This window comes from Sebastes fasciatus, chromosome 18, assembly GCF_043250625.1.
Source record: "Sebastes fasciatus isolate fSebFas1 chromosome 18, fSebFas1.pri, whole genome shotgun sequence".
Lineage (NCBI taxonomy): Eukaryota > Metazoa > Chordata > Actinopteri > Perciformes > Sebastidae > Sebastes > Sebastes fasciatus.
This window is the reverse complement of record NC_133812.1, coordinates 14,036,513-14,052,257: the sequence shown is the minus strand read 5'-3', so window position 1 is coordinate 14,052,257 and position 15,745 is coordinate 14,036,513. Positions and strand designations below refer to the sequence as shown.

The 15,745-nt window shown below is 42.9% G+C and overlaps 1 protein-coding gene and 3 long non-coding RNA genes across 4 annotated transcripts in view; 1 reads left to right on the top strand and 3 right to left on the bottom strand.

The window, feature by feature from the left end:
- Positions 1 to 433: 433 nt before the first annotated feature.
- Positions 434 to 3,129, bottom strand: LOC141756200 (uncharacterized). Its single transcript, XR_012591414.1, has 3 exons — positions 2,770 to 3,129; positions 2,567 to 2,717; positions 434 to 614 (listed from the first exon to the last, which is right to left on the bottom strand). It is a non-coding gene; the product is annotated as an uncharacterized LOC141756200 (long non-coding RNA).
- Positions 3,130 to 8,871: 5,742 nt separating this feature from the next.
- The window catches only part of LOC141756203 (uncharacterized), a 49,543-nt gene continuing 42,669 nt past the window's right edge, over positions 8,872 to 15,745 (bottom strand). The window contains exon 3 of the long non-coding RNA XR_012591415.1: positions 8,872 to 9,207. This is a non-coding gene — a long non-coding RNA (uncharacterized LOC141756203). The remainder of the gene's footprint in view (positions 9,208 to 15,745) is intronic.
- On the top strand, positions 10,786 to 13,450 carry lratd1 (LRAT domain containing 1). The gene is made up of 2 exons (XM_074615759.1): positions 10,786 to 10,968; positions 11,701 to 13,450. The coding sequence occupies exon 2, from the start codon at positions 11,738 to 11,740 to the stop codon at positions 12,596 to 12,598; it is 861 nt and encodes a 286-aa protein (XP_074471860.1). The 5' UTR covers positions 10,786 to 10,968; positions 11,701 to 11,737; the 3' UTR covers positions 12,599 to 13,450.
- On the bottom strand, positions 10,929 to 11,523 carry LOC141756204 (uncharacterized). The gene is made up of 3 exons (XR_012591416.1): positions 11,355 to 11,523; positions 11,165 to 11,241; positions 10,929 to 11,055 (listed from the first exon to the last, which is right to left on the bottom strand). It is a non-coding gene; the product is annotated as an uncharacterized LOC141756204 (long non-coding RNA).

Here is a 15,745-nt window from a genome sequence, read left to right as displayed (position 1 = left end):
TTCAATGATAAGCAAACAAAAATAACAAATGTTAAATTTATAACAGTCATCCGACCTAGAGTAAATTTCACATCAGTTGCATCAGAACCTTGCTAATAAGACCAGTGTGTCCGAGCTTGCACAAATATAAGATTTATGTCAAGTGAGCACAACATATCTAGGATGTCTGAGAACAACAATTCTTCCTCCCAATCAATTTAATGTGGTGAAGACTGAGACGGGACCCTGAAGGAGTATAGGGAAGCCAACCGTTGCGCTTTGATGACTGTGATCATATCGCGCAACCGGCACTGTGCGCAAGAGGAAAGGCATTCAAGACAATGACCTCTGTCTGACCTCTTTGATACTGCTCCCTTTCTCTCACATAAACACAAAGACGCACGCACGCAGACACACACACACACACACACACACACACACACACACACACACACACACACACACACACACACACACACACACATACGCGCTGACACACATGGTCTGGTGTTGTTGCTGATGTTGGCACATTTGTGCTCTGGGACAAGAGCTGCTTCATTGGCACTGATTACCGCTTTATCCTTCCCCTGCAAACACCAGACAGCTTCACCCTGCATACCAATGGACTACGCCAACTAGAGACAGATAAAGAGGAAGAAAAGAAACTGGGAAGTAAGCTGGCCTGGGCAATATGGCAGGTTTTTGTAAATACTAGACAATATGTCACAGTAAAAGACAACATTTTTATTGAGGTTAAAGATTTTAATTTCCCTAGTTTATTCACAATGTCTTCTTTCTTTACATTTAAGGTTGTTGTGGCTGTTGAGCTGTTACTTTCTTTCATCTACTGTATCTTTCTGACTTTTTACCCCGAAACAAAAGCACTTAGCTAACAAACCCTGCTGTGCATCAGGGAGTAGCCTGTCTGTTCTCAAAGTAACAATATGGTGCTTTTGCAAGCAGAAATAACAAAATCTTTCATTTGAAAATGAAAAGTTGAATTTATAAGAAATAAAACACACCCTTGCTCAGGCTTCACTACGCTCAGGGGTTGCTGTTACAATCTTACTTTGTTTAGTAGGGCCAGTGGTTATGGTGCAGTGCTGGCAGCTCTCACACATTGACCTTGAGACTCACGCAATTGACAATTTTCACACGCTGATACATCATTTTCCCAATGAAAAGCAAATTTATAACTGATATTTTTGCGGCAAAAGGAGGTCAGCGTTGGAGGCGGGGCCCTGTTAATTCAGTTGCTCAGTAGCCCATGGAGCAAAAAAACCTTTGACTTACGAGTACAAAATTACCCAGATCTTCCGCACTGCTTCCGCATTATAGAGCCCATTGAGCAAGTGCATTAGCGTTTCCTTTAACCCCAGCTCATAGCTGCTCGGGCTCATTCACATGAACAGAGGAAGGTAAATAACTCTGGATTCGCCTATTAGTCCATTTTACAACTTTTAGGACTTAATAAGGGCTTAAATAATGGCTATTTAAAAGAGCAGTGTGTAAGATCTGGCGGTATCTAGCCGTGAGTTTGCAGATTGCAACCAACTGAAGCCTCTCCCGTGTTCAAAGCATGTAGAAGAGCTGAACTACAGTGGCCGATGCGAAAACGCGAATGTCCCTCTCTGGAGCCAGTTGTTGTAAGACTAGAATGCGTAGAGTGTGTGTGTACGTGGGTAGTGAGTGGTGAAGCAAGAGAGAGAAAGAGAGCAGCGGCGACGGCAGCAGCGAGTAACGTGATCGAATTAGGCCCAAGCGTAGAAACAATGCGGTACAACATGGCAGACTCCGTGAAGAGGACCCGCTCCCTTTGTAGATATAAACAGCTCATTCTAAGGTAGCGTGTGTGAGCGCATTTATTCATGCTGTTACGGTACCGGTACTTGGAGCGTCAGAGCGAAGAAAGATTTGCATTACAGCAATACTTTATTACACATCATATCATTAAATAAGTCTTGTTGAATATATGACATCACACAATTTTAAGTAGTTTCCCTGCACGTTACTGTAGGTACTGGGAAAGTCAGCTCAAATATTGTCATACATTGAATATGTCATCATTTTTAAACTCTCATGGATTAAATGAGAACATGTTTTCCTTCAGAGGTTTACTGATATGTTCCAAGTAATCCTGTTCAGGATGACCCTGACTATGATGTAAAAATGTAATTTATTTTACTGTGCAGTTTTTTTTAGAAAATTAAAGGGGAAATTACAATTAATGCTACATTAAAACACATTAACTATTTTCTCATATTTATCTGTCATAAAAAGAAAATCTTTTTTTTTTTTTTTTTTTTTTTACTTTTCTCTTACTGTGCTACTGTTAAATTATATTTTAGTGAGACAGTCCACCACCTGTAGAACGACAGAATCAGTCGACATATGTTAACATCCGAGTCACAAAGCCCTCCTTCAGCCGTAGCCATAGTAGGGCTAAAAATCGTATATCATTTCTATAGAGCAGCAGAGTAGGGTATTAAAGACATCTATGAGGTGAAAAGAGGGAGCAAAACACATTAAAGATTAAAGGTTATACTTCCAGCAGTTAATAAACCATGTTTGGTGAGCAGAATCTCACCTGATTTATGCCACTGCACAGTTCATTGAGCTACAACCTTCTGTCAACTCAGCATATTGGACACCATGATTCTGTTAACTATGTAGGATCACACTGAGCTGTATAACTCAGTTCAGGACAGAAAGACAGAATTCAGCATGTCGGCCTTTTCCTGCACACACACACACACACACACACACACACACACACACACACACACACACACACACACACGCACACACACACAGACACACACAGGTCTGTGAAAGGTACAAGTCTTTTCAGAGCACGGCGACTGTAGCAGCAATAAGTTGGAGATGGAGAGGAGTTGAATCTGCACAAGTTAACATTCACGGCCACATCGATGGGCTTCAGATGTGTCAGATGAGGGCCTCCTGAATGAGTCACAGTCCGCAGCCTGAGGAGAGCTGATAAGACCCGGCGGAAGACCTGCTTTTCAGTGGGAGACAGATGGAGTTGGAAGAAAACACATGACTGACACACACACAACCTGTCCACACACACAAGGTGGAAGTGGAGTGTCAGACGAAAGAGGATTCGGGTGACGTTTTCTAATATCATTGCGAAAACATGTCTGTCACAGTTGGTAAAGAGATCTAAAATATTGCAAATCCTTTATTTATTGAGGAGAAGGAAGAATTTGCACAGCTTTAAATGATATCAAATCACTCTAAAAACCAAATATAATCTGAACAGATGACTAAACTTTAAATCTAACTTCAAATTACAAACGCTTTCATCTCTCTTTTTTTAGATGGACATTGTTGCGTGAAGACAAACAACACAACAGATGAAGTTGTTACGCATCACAATGGGAGCACCGGCTGTATTTGGGGAAACATACAGGGAGACTTTTGGATCTGGTGTTACACAGAAAGACTTTTGCCAATCCAATCCTTCATATTGGCAAAAAGAGTGTTTCGTGAGCAAACTATGCCAACTGCTTCCCCCGGTTGAATTGCCCGATGTCTGGGGACAGCTTGATGCCATATGTGACTGCCTGGATATGAACCAGGGTCTTTAAGCCAGTAAAAGACTCTACTGTTTAGACATTACTGAACGTCTCTATTAAAGCTACACTGTTCCAGAACAGTACATTTAGGCAAGCACGCTCGGTTTCTTTACACACTTTCCAAACAAGAAAGAAACCCTTGCCGTTATCATTTGTAGCAACATCCACCATATCGAGATGTCTCTCTCTGCTCTTGTCTGGAAAAACAGATGATGTTCTGACATGATGGCAAACATCATTTATGGCATGATTAATATGGTGGGATAGCCTAATTGATTTCCACTAGTTGTTTTTGCCATGTATCTGGTTATTTGAGATGCACAGTACTTTGGGCCCATGTTCAATATCTTATGAAAATCCAAATGAAGGGTGTTGACAGAGCGAGTTGCAACTCAGCCTTGCTGCCAATTTGTTCCAATGGCCACTCGCTGCACTGCAACGAAAAAATCCTGTGCACCATTATAAAAGAGATTTCCGTAAAACTTTTGACAGGATGCTTCTGCTACTGCTACACTTCATATTATGAATGTGTAATCCCTGAATATTTTATATTTGCAAAACTCTCCCAGAGCCTTCGTGCCGGCAAAAGCCACGACCGGAGGCATTATGTTTTTGGGTTGTACGTACGTACAGTTCATTCTCGTGAGTGTGATATCTCAGGAACGCCTGCAGGGAATTTCTTCAAATTTGGCACAAACTTCCACTTGGACTCAAGGATGAACTGATTAGAATTTGGTGGTCAAAGGTCACTGTGACCTCACAAAACACGTTTCTTTGGTCATAACTCAAGAATTCATATGCTAATTATGATAATTTCACTAAAAATATTTAACAGGATAAAATGATGAAGTGATGACATTTTGGACAGACATGGATATAAACTGCAACTTGACTGGTTGATAGAGGCATACAAACTATGAGGCGGTAATTCTAGTTATCTAGTATATCAAGTCTTTCTAGATGATTCCTGCATCTTGGCCCCCACAGGGTGGATGTTCTAGTCCCAAAAAAGGTATTTTTCTAACATAACCTGTATGTAAAAGCACTAACTAATGTCATTAGCTAATGACATGCGTCTTGTCTTTGGACATTACACTAGGTTACTACTGTAAGAAGTAGTTAGCCGGGCCGTTAGAGTAAATAAACACTGTTTAATCCATTTCTTTGGCTCTTGTGTTTTTGGTTTTGTAAAGGCTGAAAAAAAAGATACCACCCTCCAAACTCTTTAAATGCCAAGTATAGCTCTTATCAGACCTGGCATTAACATGCGTCTCGGGTGATCTGATCACAAGTGGACAGCTTTAAGTGCATCTGTTCACACCTGGCATTAGAATGCGTCTCCACATGCGTCTTGAGTGACCGCTTGTAATCGGATCTCACTTCTCACGTGTTAACACCAGGTCTGAACAGGGCCTAAGATTGTTCAGCGAACAGTCCATTGCTCTTCAGTCCCCAGGATTATGTCCCCATGGTGATAAAGCATCCTCCCTGCTGAGGAGTCCTTGGATAAGGCACTATTCAGGTGTGAATAGAGCAAGTTGTTGAAAAAGAAAGAAAAAAGAAAAAAATTTTGTCAGCGCAACTACAGCACTGTGGTTAAATAAACATTTAAAAAAAACAGAATTTTCATTCATTTGAATTGTGCCAGTGCAGATTTTTATACTATAATTGCTTATTACACGGTTTAACCAAGCAAACACGCTGAGCATCATTGCTCCTCTTTCCTGCCACGATACTCAGTTCAAGAAATAACACCCCAAAGCAAAGCCTTCACTGTGATTATAGATATGATGATGATGTTGATGGTTACCATCTGCAGCACCTAAGCACCTACAATCCCAGTCACGAACAAAACACATGCTGGAGGGTATAATTGCTTTTACACATTGTTTCCCAAGCGGCATCGGATTTTTTTTTCATATACCATCCATGCCGAAAATAACAACAATTAAATATTTTGTGTTAGAGATGTGTTAATTCAAAGATGAATTAACATGCCCTTTTTCATTAAAAATATATTGTTTTTCCCAATTACAACTGAAACCCTTGGCAACCAAAATCTGGGGTTGTGTCATTGCTATGATACGCTGGCAAGTTTTCATTCTGATATAATATCCATTGGGGAAAAATAAATTACATTTGTTTCAACTATATACACATGTGGCACTGGTGTGAATAATTGGCATCCAGCATTTACATAAGTGTCATTATATACCGGCCGTGACACACAGACAGAGGAGGTAATTGTAGAGTAATTGTTAATGCCGCTGCAACCTTTATAGACACAGGGCTTGGCCTTTCTGCTTCCTGTTCTGTTTGGCACTTCACTTAATATATGACAGAAGTGTTTCCTACTCAAGGCAACAGCCATAGAGTGTTAGAAGTGGACGTAGTCACTGTGACGTCACACATTGGTTTGTGGACTGCCGTTTTGAAGCCTCAAGTTTTGCATTTTGGCCATCGCCATCTTGGTTTTTTGTGACACAAGAGGGTGGAGCTAAGTAATTTATGGTCTATTTGACTCTAAATGGGACCATCATTTACTAAATGAACATCATGCTGTATTGAAGGACACATGAAACTAGCGATTGAGACCATTAACTCATGTTTACAATGTTTACTGAGGTAATAAATCAAGTGAGAAGTAGGCTCATTCTCTCAAAGACATCTTTACAATCAGACTCCTTTTTGCAACCAGAGGAGTCGCCCCTTGCTAGCTCTTGGAAAAAAATGCAAGGTTAAGACACTTCCGCATTGGCTTCACTTCTCAGAACCAGAGGTTGCCCACTGGCAACAGCTCTCCTGCAACCATGTTACCCAAGCATACTATATAGTTTAAAGGCATACTTTGCAGGAATTGTTGCTTACTGTTTGTAAACGCAACATTCAAAGTTGTCCCCTCCTCCCTTCGGCTCAACTACAACAAAAGCGTACGCCCCCTGACCGCGGCCGCCTGAACACAGCCCAGTGTACCACCTGCAGCATCACATACGGCAGCGAAAGTGAAAGCCAATGAACTTTTTCCGCTTGGCGTTTTGCCTCACTATATTTTCAGTTTTTTTCAGCATTGTGTCCACCATTTCCTTAGCTTCCTCTTGGATACATGCTTGCGCATGTGTTGGGGCTACACACCCAGTGCCTAAAGGCTGCCGCACAGAAACATCCCGAACACAGCAAAATAACCCATTTGTGCACCCTGGACTGATATTTTTAATTTCCTTTGGTAGAAGTTTTCTCTGGGCTTGCCGAAGCACAAATGTGAAGACATTTTTCAAAGTCGGTCAGTCGGTCTGTTTGGCTGAAACGCTTTTTCTTATCATCCTATATCTATATCTATTTGGGCACATGGGACTACTGTTTTTCAGAAAATGTCTGTATCTCAGAAACTACGAGGAGCACAATCAAGTATTTGGTATCTATGAGCTCATAACAAGTTGAGAGGGTCGCACTGTAAAGGACAGAGGGTGTCGTATCTGGTACATATTGTAAAGCCCCCTGAGGCAAATTTTTGATTTGTGATTTTGACTTTACTTGACTTGAATATCAAAGATGCACACATATGCAGTGTAAAAACATATTATATATATTTAATAAACTCAATGTTTGCGTTTTTCCTCATTTTAAAAAAAATCCTGACTTTGACTATTAATAAAAGTGAGATTTTTTACATGATCTGAAATTTTCAAAATTGTACTGTTAGATACTTGCCCAAAGTATGTCCGTACCAAATTTCAAAACTTTTGACCAATCACAACAAATGTTGGGGCATTTTTCCTCATCATATATAGTCTTTGGGCACAAATGGGATAAGAAGAAACTACAGTCAGAGGGCTGCAGGGTCTCTGCAGATACAGACACTTAGGTGGGACATAAGTGATGATTGAGAAGGATTACTGTTGTTTTTTAGAAAAATCCTGCACAGTATACCTTTAAGGTGTCATATATTCATTCCCACAAAATAATATTCAGTTTCCTCCTGGGAGAAGATTTTGTGGTGGATCTTCTCCAGGCGTCAAGAACTTGTCAGAGCGAGAACACAGAGTGCACTGCTTCTAAAGAGAAGGAATACAATGCAGGTGATTTGATTGGTGCAACGCCTCACTGCTCCACCACCACATGAACCACACCTTTTTGCACTCAGACATACCAAAGATCATTTGTACAGCCTTACAACAGGAAATTGACTCAGGTTTGTGCTGCACACAACTGATAATAATGTTCTTTTTTTTTTTACCTGACACTGCTCTGTAGCTGACCCCGCTCTCCTGACCTCCCTGGAAAAGGCTCAAGCAAAAAGATTATTTTCCCCCGCAGGGATCAATAGAGTATCACAAAAAAAGCTTACATTGTATTTTCTGCTACCTTGGTTTTTATACGCACAAGAAAAAGTCTTTTAATGGTTTGGTGATTTACAGAATAGAATGTGGAAACACCACCAGCACATGAAGTGATATACAGGTGGTACGGGTCTTTAAAACGTTGACATGACACACTGTCCTTTTCTGTGTGCTGACATCAGCTCTAACACAAAACACCCATCTCGTGCCTCAAGGGTTTATGACTTCATGTAGTGCTGCTTCTCCTCAAAAGACACACCCTTTATAATGCATATAGATAACCAACACTTTCTCACTCTAACTGTCCATAAACACACATTACGGTGTTGCAGAAAACATCAGCTTGTGCAAGATAGACAGAGAGAAAAAGACTGTTTGCATACATGGATGACATGTGAGTCACAGATGGACACATTGGTGTCTGAACACACTTGTGCACAAATTTGCGGACAGCTAAATGTGTGTGTGTGTGTCAGTGTGTTTCATCTGCGTGGCATGGCGCTGCAGCGTATATGATTTAGTTAGTAATTAGGGAATAGAGACGTATCCAATTATTGGGGTTGTGAAATATCACCCTGTCTCAGTAGTTATTCCACTACTGCCTTATTATTACACCAGCTGCATATATGATTAGGTGTGTGCGTGAGTGTAAAAAAGAGAGAGAGAGGGAGGGAAAGAGACAGAGAGAGAGTAAATACAGTATGTGTGTGTCCAGGGCAGGAAAGGCGGCGTCTACAAAGGAAACTCATTTCTGCTCATTGTAGATTATAGGTGGCAGGACCACATGCCCGCAGGAGCTGCAGCCAAAGCCATTGCCGACAGTCTCATGACAACTTGTGTGTGTGTGTGTGTGTGGGCTAGGGTACTACTGGTACTACTTTTCTCTTCCTGTCTGACTTTAAGTACAGGACACACACACACACACACACACACACACACACACACACACACACACACACACAAAGGTGAGTATCATAAACAAACCACTCTTGCAAAAAGGCGACCAATCAGATGCACACACTCCTGATCTCACAAGGAGGTGTAAACACATAGAGGGAGGCTACATGGATGACTGTTTGTGTCCTTGGTGTGTGTGTGTGTATGTGTGTGTGTGTGTGTGGGAGAGTGCTGCACAATCATATCTCACCCACTGAAAAAAAAAAAGCCGCCATCCGCTCTGCCTGTCACCAGTGGAAACAAAGAACAGGGGACCGTTCTATGTCAGCAACTGGAGAGCTGCTATCTCCAACCATCTGGGAGAGAGGAAAAGAGATAGAGATACTCTCCGGATGCTGCCAGAAAAAAAAAAGAAGAAGAAGAAGACAAAAAAAAAAAAGATTTCCAATGTGGAGGTAGACAGAACATTCACTTCATAGAGAGGGGGTCTGACATGAACCACGAGATGGCTATCTGGGCGACAGCAGAGTGCGGATGACATACTCTTGCAAGGGTTTATCTCGCAAGCACAATAATGCAGGTGTTACAATATATTATGCATGCAAAAAGGAGGTTGGAATTTGATATGCATTTTGAAATACCAGTCATATGTTCCAAGACACAACACCATCATCAAATGCAAAGTAAAATATTATAGAGTGTGTATTATTCTCCCTGTAGACTCCTTTGTTTCCTTGCAGACAAACATACACACACCTGCCTCCAGCCCCTCCCTTTGTAGTGTCTACCACACACACACACGCACACACACACTGACAGATATGAGCGAACACGTGATGCAGCAGTGAAGCTAGTGAAGCATGTGGAAATAATTTACAAGTCACACATGGGAACTGGGGTGGGGGTCTGTGGCTCTGAGGGTAGAGCAGGTTGTCTACCAATCGGAAGGTCGGTGGTTCGATCCCCGGCTGCTCCAGGTCACATGTCGATGTGTCCTTGAGCAAGACACTTGACCTCTCTTAACCTTAGCCCCTGCCATCAGTGTGTGAATGGGTGAATGCTGACATGTAGTGTAAAGAGCTTTGAGTGGTCAGAAGACTAGAAAAGCGCTCTATCCTCCTGGAAACCGAGGGAAAAAAAGAGTCTTCCAATTACTTTTTTTGTGAGATTTCCTTCCTATTTAGGGTTAAAAGAAAATCTTACAATTTAGGCTTTTTGAACTTTATTTTTTAAAGTTATAGTGGACCACAGGACCATTTCAGTGTGAAAAGACTAAAAAAATGAACAGATTATGGCCGTAGAGTGATATTAAACCAAGAATACATTCAACTTGATTAAAAAAATGTAAATATGCCATATCACCCATGATGTCCTCTTTACAATACACCAGGGGTTGATAGAGTAAGTCAAAAGAGTAAAAGGATATGCATGTGGATAAAATGTCCACTACAGAGGACACATGTCAATGGGCTGGGTCTCAGGAGGATATAAATGCAAGTCCTTTTACCATTTACAGAGCCTATACTCTCGTATTCAGGAAGGTTGGGAGCACATTTATCATGTCCTACAGCACAACAGTGCGCATGCGATAAGGAGGTTCACATTTGGAGTATTTTGGTAGATAGTAGAAATGTTTATAGCACATCAGAGCAGCAATAAAAAAAAGCTCCTCTCATATGCCACGTCTTGAGATATATGCAGGGTTGTTATCGCCTCTGACTGTTGCCTTGGAAAAACTTGGACTCCGCTGATCATGTAGAGAATTCCACACAGCTCTCTCTCTGACAACAAAAACACCATGCCACGGTAACAGCCGCCTATCTCCTCCAGCACGCCCAGCGCGCACCCTGATTGGCTCCCTTAATTGACTGACGTGCTGCTCCTCGCTTCCCATTGGCTCCGCTGTGGAATGGAGCCTCGTGACTGCGCGCGAGGCGGAGCTCTCCGTGGTACTTAAACGGAGAGCTGGTGTGCTGAAAGAAGTGAAGTACTAGCACGCAGCCGGAGCGCTCGGTGCGCGGTGCGAAGAGAGAGAGAGAGAGAAGTGTGAGAAGAAAGAGGGAAGAAGAGAAGAAGAGAAGCAGAGGACCGTGCAGCAGCCCCTCTGTACTAATGGACCACAAGGATATTTAACCATTTGTCCTGGGAGCGCACAGGTATCCTCTTTTTTCCTCCTCTATTTTGTGCGTAAAAGACGCAGGACTTTTTCTTTTTCCTCACTCTCTTTTTAGCTTGCTGCAAACCTCACACTACTATTTCTCTCTTTTTTTTCCTCCTCTATTTTGCACCGTGCGTAAAAGACGCAGGACTTGTTTTTCTTTTTCCTTACTCTCTTTTTAGCTTGCTGCAAACCTCACACTACTATTTTCTATCTTTTTTTTTTTCCTTTCCTCGTTTCTTCTGCATGGGAACCTCACACTGCTGCAAACCTCACACTATTTTCTCTCATTTCTTTATTCTCTTCTGCATGGGAACCTCACACTGCTGCAAACCTCACACTATTTTCTCTCTTTCTGCATGGGAACCTCACACTGCTGCAAACCTCACACTACTATGTTCTATCTTTTTTATTCCTCTCCTCGTTTCTTCTGCATGGGAACCTCACACTACTGTTTTCTCTCTTTTTTCCCTCTCCTCTTCTGCATGGGAACCTGCAGGCTCTTTTTACATTCCACTGGAATTAATGATTGACTAATGGGTGTGAAGTGAGCCAGTGGATCATTGATTGTGTTAGTGTACTCTTTCAGCTCAATAACACCACAGACCTCTCTCTACACAGGTGACCGCTGAGAAGTGTTGAGTGCTTTCTCAGCCAAGCGTTTGTGTGCGTAATGTGTCTTGTTCTTTATCTTTTGACGCTATTAACACCCCTCTCTCCTCCTCCTCAGACACCGCAGTCCATGCCTCTGCCTTGCCAGGTCATTGATGGGAAATCAACTGGATCGGATCACCCACCTCAACTACAGCGAGCTGCCCACGGGAGATCCGTCCGGGCTGGAGAAGGACGAGCTTCGTGTCGGCGTCGCCTACTTCTTCTCTGACGAAGAGGAGGAGGTGGTGGACGACCACCGCACTCCGTCCTCTGTCTCCGACTGCGTTGACTTCACCACCAACAACAAGGAGCACCACCACAGCACCACCGCCGAGGAAGTGGAGGAGGAGGAGGAGGGACCGTTCTCGGTGAGCGAGGTGGAGTACTCGGCCTTCTGCTCCCAGGAATGCATCTTCTCCAAGCTGCGAGAGAACGAGGACCTGAACGTGTACGCGGCCAAAACTTTGCTGACCATGTGCAAACCGGGCGACCTGCTGGAGCTGGTGGCCGCCGAGCAGGCACCACACTGGGTTGTCTACGAGCAACACGGCCGGGTCATCCATCTGCACAAGGGCGAGATCCGCAAGGACAGCCTGCTTGAGATGAGCAGCGGGCGCCACGGGAGGATAGTGAACAACCGGTACCGGTACCGACCGCTTCCTCCTGATTTAGTGATGCAGAATGCTGCAGGACACTTGGGTCTGAGCAGCGAGGACATATGCTGGACCAACTCGGAAAGTTTCGCAGCGTGGTGCCGCTTTGGGAAGAGGGAGTTCAAAGCTGGAGGAGAGCAGCACTCGGCGGGTCTTTCGCAGCAGCAGCAGTATTTCCTCAAAGTGCATCTGTCCGGCAGCGGGGTGGTGCACACGCTGGTGTTTCGCAGCCTGGAGGACATGATCCGGGAGAGGAGGCGAGTGGACGCCAGTGGGATTCTCAAAGAGCTGTCTTTGGTTAATAACGGGGGCAAGGAGTGATCAGGGATTCCATTTGATATAACCCCTCTCCTCTATAACCCCTCTCCATCCTCTCTCCTCCATCCTCCTCCCTGCTGCGCAAGGACGCACAGTTTTGCGCAAAACATACTTACTGGCACACATGCACACAAGCACACATGCAAGGACCTGTTGGTTTTTTGGGACTGTTTTGGATGCGCGTCTGGATCCACAGTGGAATTTGGAGAGGAGTGATGAAAACTGATGGAGAGAGAGAGAGAGCGGCCATATAAACAGACAACGCCCCTTCAGAGTCAGAGTCAGATTCGTGCTGATTCGATTTCTGCTAAAAAAACAAACAACCATTATGCCCCGAACAGCAAAAATCACCTTTACAGACCTGCACATTGCGCACTCGGTTTGGTTTTTCTGTTTAATTTCTCTGGATGATAATGGAATCGCCTGCTGCGGCAGACCAGACGGTGAGAGATGTGTGTTGGGTTGGAGGATGATGAGGATGAAGATGAAAGATAGGATCTTGGGATGGCTCTCGAAAAAAGTCTCCCTTCTATTTTTTTACTGTTAGCTTTAAGACCACAAACACACAGATCCACTTAATTCAGTCTCTGACAGTCCCCACAGATGGCTACGCAGTTGCCTATAAACAAAAGCTTGTCCCAAGCTCTCCTCTTTTTTGCCATAACGAAGAGTATTGTCATTTTCCACAATGCTATGTCATCCTGCTATACCACAGCACTGGATGGATGTATGTGTAAAAAAAATGTATTGATTTTAAAAATTTGAGTCCCTTATTTTTGTATTTAAGTTTAGTGGATTTTAACACCTGATCTCTTTTTTCTTGGTTCAAAATAAATGGAGGTTGAAATATGAAAATAAGCACTTGGTGTGGCAAGGTGTTGTTTTGGTCACAATGTAATTACAAACACATGATCTCTCACTCTCTCTCTCACACAAACACACACACACACACACACAGAGAGAGAGGTGAATGAATTATTGATGCTCTCGTGCCTCCTGACCTGCCTGGAGCCAAATGGGCTTCATATATCTCCCCAGTATTTGGAGGCAGTAAAATGGTCATCTGCATCAAACCCATAAAGGCTTTATGAAAAATCCATATGGGATCATGGAGCTACAGTCCACAGGCAGCTGTATGGAGTCAATGGGAACATACAGTATTTGGCCACAGGCTATTTTTCCTCCTGTGTTTTTTTTTTGCTGTTATTTACACATTCACAGGCATGTTGATCTCCAGATTATGTGCTATTTCAATCACATTACTGCACTACACATGTTTGCGTCCTATTTCACAACTGCATTGTGGACAAGATATCCCTCCATATAACGCTTATCATGTGGAAAACACCTTGCGTTGTTATATGGCACCTGTGTTTGTATTAGTCTGCAGTGGCTTTATCTCTGGATTGATGTTTTTGATTCGTCTGCTCTGAGAGGAGTACAGTGCCTCCCCCTTCTCTTCTCTTGTGATCTGCTGTAGTATCAGAGGAGGTGGGATTAATCACCTCGGACTAACTTCTCTTGTCTCCTTACGTTTGCTTAATTGAGTCTGAAAGGACCAGAGAGCGGATTTATGGAAAGGTTCTGCTGTGTCTTTGTTCTGCCTGCTACACCTGTGATTCATTGTTGAGTGCATACATGGGCTGAAGAGGTTTTAAAAATATGATATAGCCCCTATAGAGCTTGTCTGGTTGAATCTAGTGTAGGTAGGAATTGTGTTTTTTAGCCTCAACTGAGCTGCAGCTGGAATAGCAGACAAAGAGTTTATATGTGTTTGCAGGGTTGTGTTTGTTTGTCTCTGCTGGGACTCATGTTATTTTTGTTGCTCAGCTCAATCAGACCTTCACCCCCATTCTGTATGTGTGCGTTTGAGTGTACAGATGTTGCAATCTCACCCCTCAGACATGTTTTCATGTCAAAATACAGACTAATAAGCCCGTGGATCTTGTAAGTGTGCCTTGAGGAGATTTTCTCCAGCTATTGACCCAAATACTTTATTCTATCGGCTTTGCTGTGAATATATTGACACATTTCTTCTCTTGTTAACTCCCTCTTCCTCTAATTCTCTTTAGCTTGTGTTGGCTGGTATTTCTCCAGTGTTGCTCTGTATTGCTTTATTCTCTCGTTGTTTCACCTAAAGCCCCAACAAAAAAAAAAAATCAACATTTTCCATTTCTTTCACTGCCTGCACAGCAAAACCCACACTGACATCAAATTTTGACCACTTTTGTTTTGAAAATTGGCAAAAATGGAAATCATGCTTGTGGAAGTAATCAAACGGATGTTTCAGGATTTTAAATAGGTGCTTTAGTCAGGATGTAAATGCATTTAAATCATCCAAACACGTCAGTCTAACAAACATCTATACCGGATGGATTTACATAAACATCATTTTGCCGTTTTTTTATCTCCTTGCTTTCTTCTGTGTTACCCGCTGATTCTGTCTGTTCAGTGCATTTCGAACAGGCTCCATGTTAAATTGAGGTTGCCCCAGGTGGGTGATTGCGTGTGTGAGTGTGTGTGTGTGTTTGCATGTGTGTGAGTGCGTCAGACATCCCCCCTGTGGGTTCGAAAAATCAGGGTACTGGGGCAGCCGGTGTTAGAGTTTGTATGTGTGTTTGTGGTCTGTGACTAATAGGCCTCGGAAAAATATTTACTGGTGTGTGTGTGTGTGTGTGTGTGTGTGTGTATGCTTCAGGCAGATAATGCACACCACATTGTTAGCTTAAGAAGAGGCTTCTGCCATCTGACATGACATTGTACAGTATGTGTGTGGGTGCATCAGTTTCGGATCTATATACGGTAGGCTACCGTGTGTGTGTAAGTGTGAGACCTAACTGCCAAATTTGGTAGTGCCACAGTGTCAAGCTGTGTCAGGTTGTATATATATATATATATATATATATATATATATATATATCGACCATATGCTGTGTGCATGTATATTCATGAAGGTCTGCATCTTTGTATCCATCAGCGACGGTGTGAAAGTAAATGCTGTTACTAGGGCAACTCCAGCCGCTGTCATACTGTACAGTATATCCACTGAGGTCTTGTGTCTGCATGCGAATGTGTGATGTGCGTGTGGCTGTGCAAACTCTCCACAGCTTAGTTGTTACCCTTAAAAGCAACTCATGTAAGACAAACATA

Excerpts from the sequence above, each read along its gene's own strand:
- lratd1 (XM_074615759.1), top strand. The coding sequence starts at position 11,738 with ATGGGAAATCAACTGGATCGGATCACCCACCTCAACTACAGCGAGCTG.